Raw genomic sequence first — 5678 nt, 5'->3', positions numbered from 1 at the left:
CCAACCAAAAGAAGAAGGAGGATTGGGAATAATGAATTTACATAGATGGAATCTTGGCGCCTATTATGGACTGATTTTTAAACTAGTCACACGGGAGGACACAATATGGGTTGACTGGACATGGAAGCAACACATCAAAGATAAGTTTTTTTTATCTATGACTATTCCCAAGGACTGCTCCTGGACTTGAAGAAGCATTCTGAACACAAGAAAAGAAGCAAAAAAAAAATCATCATCTACTCTATCTCTAATGGAGAGGACACTTTATTGTGGCACGATATATGGTATTCTCGATCACCATTGATAGAAGAAGCCGAAGGTAGAGCTGAATGAAATTTTCCCTTAAACTCAAAAGTGAGTGCTCTTCTCACTAATGGCTCATGGAATACAGTAGTGAATGGGATACAATCACAATCCTAGCTTGATAGAAGCTATCATGACAATTGATATCAATAGACATCTGATTCGGGACAAGATCATTTGGACTCCACATCATAGCGGGCTTTTCACTTCAAATAGTGCCTATATTGTGTTGTCAAAGAAAAAGGATAAGAAACAATGGCATAGCATGGTTTAGGGAATATGGGTTCTGCCATGCCACTCGTTCACTACCTGGCAACTCTTCTCAAATAGCATCCCAACGCAAGAAAGGTTAGTACAAAAGAACATCATCCATCAATCTTCTTGTTGTCTGTGTAACATCAGTGGAGAGATATCTCACCATCTATTCTTCGAATGCAACTACTCCAAAGACTTTTTCTCCAAAGTCAAAAGTAAGTTGGGTATTCTCATTGACAGTAGAAATGTGAATAGAGAATGGTCTTCACTTATCCGATTGTGCAATACCGAGGATACTGGAGAAATATTTAAAGTTTTTATATGTGCTTCAGTGGACTGTATATGGAAGGAAAGAAATGCTAGAAGATTTTAGCAAACATCTAAACTAGTTTTAGTTGTCTTGTCTTTAACAAGATGGAAAGAGATATCAAGAACTACTTGCAGGTGCTTATGCCAAAGGTGAGAGACACATCCCAAGTCTGAAACCTTTTTTGAAGTCTAAACATTGATGTTCACTTCAAACAACATGCCAACACTAAATGCACTTGGAATCCCCCTGCAAGTGGCAGAGTCAAAGCTAACACAGATGGTGCAGTTAACAATAAGGGGTCAGGACATGGACGGGTTATAAGAGACGAAAAGGGGAGAGTTCTTGCTGGATTCAATGATAGTGGAGGCTGACACTCAGTTATCTTTCAAGTGATGAAAGCAATTGAAATTTGCTTAGACCAATGCATTGAAGCATGCTACAAAGAGGTTGAATTGGAATCTGACTCCTTGAGAGCAATCAACGCAATCAACAAACTGGAGAAACCACCATGGTATTGTCTAGATGTGCTTGCTGCCATAGAAGGAAAAAAGTCAAAACTCAATTTCATCTTTTTTTTTTGCATGTATTTAGAGAGGTGAACAGAGTTGCGGACCATCTTGCTAGTCTTGATCAGCATGTTAATTTCTCTACTCTTCATTTTGTTCCTCCTATCGATCATGATCTTCACAATATTGTAAATGAGGATATGGGAAGGAAAATCTATGTAAGAAAATCTTAGTTTTTATTAATACAGGTGGGGGCCAGCCTAATCCTAGCTTTTTTTTTTTAAACACGTGTATCAGTTAATAAATATACAATACATATTAGTTAATTCATAGTATACGTGTACACATTGACATTATTATTAACATATATAATACACTTGTTTAGCGTGCGTAATATTATAAAATATAAATTTAACAACACATATTTCCTATTATGCTATATATATTTAGTAGACTTTTACACCTAAAAAACAAACACTATATTAGAGCATCTCTAGGTGGTAGTATAACCTGCCTTTTTTTTTCATATTTGAAGGAAAAGTTTGGAATATCTCAGAATTCCATCTCTAGGTGGTAGTTTAACCGGTCGCATCACTTGCTTGTTTGCATTATTGTTCGCAAATTTGGCAATTTGGATGTGGATGCGGATGCGGATGCGGATGCGGAGCGACATTGGTAATGTCGCGCACCATTGCAAATGTCGCCCAACTTTTTTTTTACTTTGACCAGCACCATGCGTGCCAGTGGTACTGTCGCGTGCCAATGCCAATGTCGCGTGCTCCAATGGGCAAAAATGGCCGAAATTCTACATCCTATATCTACACTCATCTCCTTTTTCATTTTACATACACTCAACTCAAATATTTTTATCAAACAACTTAACCATTTCACATCAATCCTTAACAAACAACACACACACATTGCCAAAAAATGGATCATGCATAAAATGTATGAGATGTTTCCCCTTCAATCTTCATCTTCATCTTCATCTTCATCGTCGTCTTCTTCTTCATCTTCCCCAGCGGATGACTCGATAGATAGTCTTGATGAAGAATTTGTTAACGTCATTCCCCTTTTGAAGCACCATTTGGCTGTACTTGCACAAGCACAAGTACATGCTCTGAAGGCACCACATGGTGGTTCAAAGAAGGGTCGAAAAGTTAAACATAGAAACTATGTTTTGACTTTGGAAATCTTGAAGGCCAACTACTTCGTCGATCATCCTGTCTTTCCAAAAGAGGATTTCAAATGGCGCTTCCATATGAAAAAATATTTATTTCTTCACATCTTCAACGATATTCAGACTCATTTTAAGTACTTTCAACCTAAATTTAACAATGCTGGTAAACATGGTATAGATCCTTTGATCAAGGTGGCTGCAACTTTGTGTATTCTTGGTTATGGTATGGTGGCTGATCAACTTGACGATCAATTATATATTTCTGAGCAAACTGGAAACCAGGCGTTGAGACATTTCTGTGATGCAATTATCAAATTGTACGGTTCAGTCTACTTGACGAAGACCAAATATTGCAGATACAGAATGCTTGCTTGCACATTCTGCCATACATGGATGGCCGGGTATGTTGGGAAGCATTAATTGTATGCATTGGGAATGGCATAATTGTCCAACTGGATGGCAAGGTGCTTACAATGGTCGTTTTGGAAAACCATATGTTATTCTCGAAGCTATTGCAACTGAAGACCTGTGGATATGCCATTTTTTCTTTGGGATGCCAGGGTCACACAATGACATCAACGTGTTGGACAACTCGCCGGTATTTGAGCACGTGATCAATGGTACTTCTCCACCTATTTATTTTGATGTAAATCAGCATAACTATAATATGGGTTATTATTTAGCTGATGGTATCTATCCTGACTATACGACATTTATACAAACAATTTCAAACCCTAATGCTCTAAAGACGAAGTGGTTTGCAATGATGCAAGAAGCTGCAAGAAAAGATATTGAAAGAGCTTTTGGGGTTTTGTAAGCTAAATTTGGGATTTTGGCAAAACCTTGCAAATTATGGCATGTGGAGACAATGGGTACTGTTATGAGAGTGTGTATCATATTGCACAATATGATAATCGGAGCTAAGAATAAAAATTATGAAATGAGGAGGTACATTCCTTATCCAGAAGAGCAACCACAGATCCCACCTACTCGGGAACATGTATTACATTGAGGGGACTCTACAAGTTCAATCAAAGACTATGCATGATATACTTAAAAGCGACCTTGTCGAGCATCTATGGAGCATTAGGGGTGACCAACATTGATTGTTGTAATTTAATTTTGTAGATGCATATTTATTTTTAATATCAATAAACAATGTTAATCAATTTCTATATATATAATTTAAACGAATATATATATTTATATAAAATTAAAGTTTATTCATATTAAAAAAAAAGTTACATAGTCATAGAAATTTTTCTTCAATAGATCAAGACATTAAAAAGTTACATAGCACCTAACCACTCACATTTTCCACATACTAAACACTTCAATAGATCAAGACATTTTTCTTCAAGGTTCGCAAACTTTTTCAGCTCTCTAACACCATCACAACCATTTGGGCATAATATATGTGCATAGGGGCAATACCTATACCAATGATCATTCTCGCCACAATACGTGCATATCAACAAACTGTCTCCATATATATATTCCATACCAGGACATATATCATACATGCATTTCAAAAATCTTACTTCTTCACCATCTTCGTTACAACTTCTATGTATGAGCATATAACCTTGACAATGTGGTGCTTTACAACACCTTTTGTTCATATACTTGCATGACAACGCAAGGTGTTTTCTTGACGTACAAATTTGGCACCTCTCTTGATTGAGTGTATCAAAATAACAGGATTGTTGAGTTGATTCGGCAACGTCGGTATGTTGGCTAGTTTTTTGTAATGATGAAGAAGAATTCATAGTTGTGGAGATAGTTTTGGAGGGTTGGGTGAGAATGAAGCAATTTCTTGAAATTCTGGAGTTTGTACTTGATAGCACGCGCCATTAGTACTGGCACGCAACAGTACCAAAGGCGTGCGACAGTACTAATGGCGCGTATGGTAGCCCCTACAATCAAATTTGCGGTCAAAATTTGCGACCACGTAGAGTTGGTCGAAATTTGCAACCAACTTCTTCAAACTTTTTCTTCAAATATGAAGAGTATGCTACCACCACCTAGAGATGCTCTTATATTGTATGAGTTTGATTTTCTTTAAATGTAATATAATACTAAATTTTATATATCAAAATCATAATAATCGGTTTTGGTTTCAGTTCAGGTACCCAAGGGTTTTTAACTATTCGGTTCTACGATTTCGGTTCTTTATCGATTCGGTTCTTGAAGACCCAGTTTTAATGGGTCTATATTTTAAGATCCAGAACATTCGGTTTCGGTTCCGGTTCGATTTTGGGTAATCTGCATGTACCCATTGGCTCCCTTAAGTTCAGGGTTAAAAAAATATATTTATCAAATATATATATATATAAATCACCTTTCCAAATAAAGTATGATCCCAATTATTTCTGCAACTGTGTTTTATATTTGTGTTTTTTTTTCCGATAAACCATTGTTTTTCATTAAAAGATAATATTGTGATTGTACAAACAGATATCAAGACCAAAATACATATGGACTCGCAAGATAGTAAAGATCATAACTTCAATTCAACCATTGTATTATATTGGATACTATAGCCAATCAAAACCACCATGGACCAGCAAGCTCGATTCCTCGATACTCCTGCTGCAGCAACAATCCTTACCATGACTGAAACATAATCCGCCATCTTTTTGTGTATTATCTTTGTGTTGATGGACATATATTGTTTTCAAGGACTAGTGGAAGAGGCAAAAAGAGTTTTTATTTAATGCATGGATCACCAAATGCCTGGCACTGTTAGCTATGAAATTTTGATTGATGGCTACTGCAGGGCTAGGAGGATCAATGAGGTTGTCCAACTCTTTAATAAGGAAATGCGCTACAAGGGATTGACCCCGTACCCAAAACTTGGACGTATACAACCCTTATACATGAGGTTTGCAAAGTCGTGAATAGATATACCGTGTAATTGGGAAGGGAAAAATTAAGCATGATTGAATGAACCTAGACCGATTCAAATCAATGACTTTTCTTTTTTTTTTGCTAGTTTCCACTTGACTATTTTAGACATGTTTTTGTAATGAAACCAAAGCTCTTTAAGTTTTGGCTTCAGTTGCTCTCCAAAGTCAAGCGTGTCACATTTCAGTGACTGGACTTAAAAGAAGGGGCGCGGTAT

At 36.7% G+C, this 5678-nt stretch overlaps 1 protein-coding gene across 1 annotated transcript; it reads left to right on the top strand.

The window, feature by feature from the left end:
• Positions 1–2978: 2978 nt before the first annotated feature.
• Positions 2979–3371, top strand: LOC147509586 (uncharacterized). The gene has a single exon (XM_086597856.1). The coding sequence runs from the start codon at positions 2979–2981 to the stop codon at positions 3369–3371; it is 393 nt and encodes a 130-aa protein (XP_086453982.1).
• The last annotated feature ends 2307 nt before the right edge of the window (positions 3372–5678 follow it).

The sequence above is a fragment of the Coptis chinensis genome, chromosome 3, assembly GCF_015680905.1.
Source record: "Coptis chinensis isolate HL-2020 chromosome 3, ASM1568090v1, whole genome shotgun sequence".
NCBI classification, from domain to species: domain Eukaryota; kingdom Viridiplantae; phylum Streptophyta; class Magnoliopsida; order Ranunculales; family Ranunculaceae; genus Coptis; species Coptis chinensis.
This window is presented reverse-complemented; position numbering and strand designations above follow the sequence as displayed.

Excerpts from the sequence above, each read along its gene's own strand:
- LOC147509586 (XM_086597856.1), top strand. The coding sequence starts at position 2,979 with ATGCATTGGGAATGGCATAATTGTCCAACTGGATGGCAAGGTGCTTAC.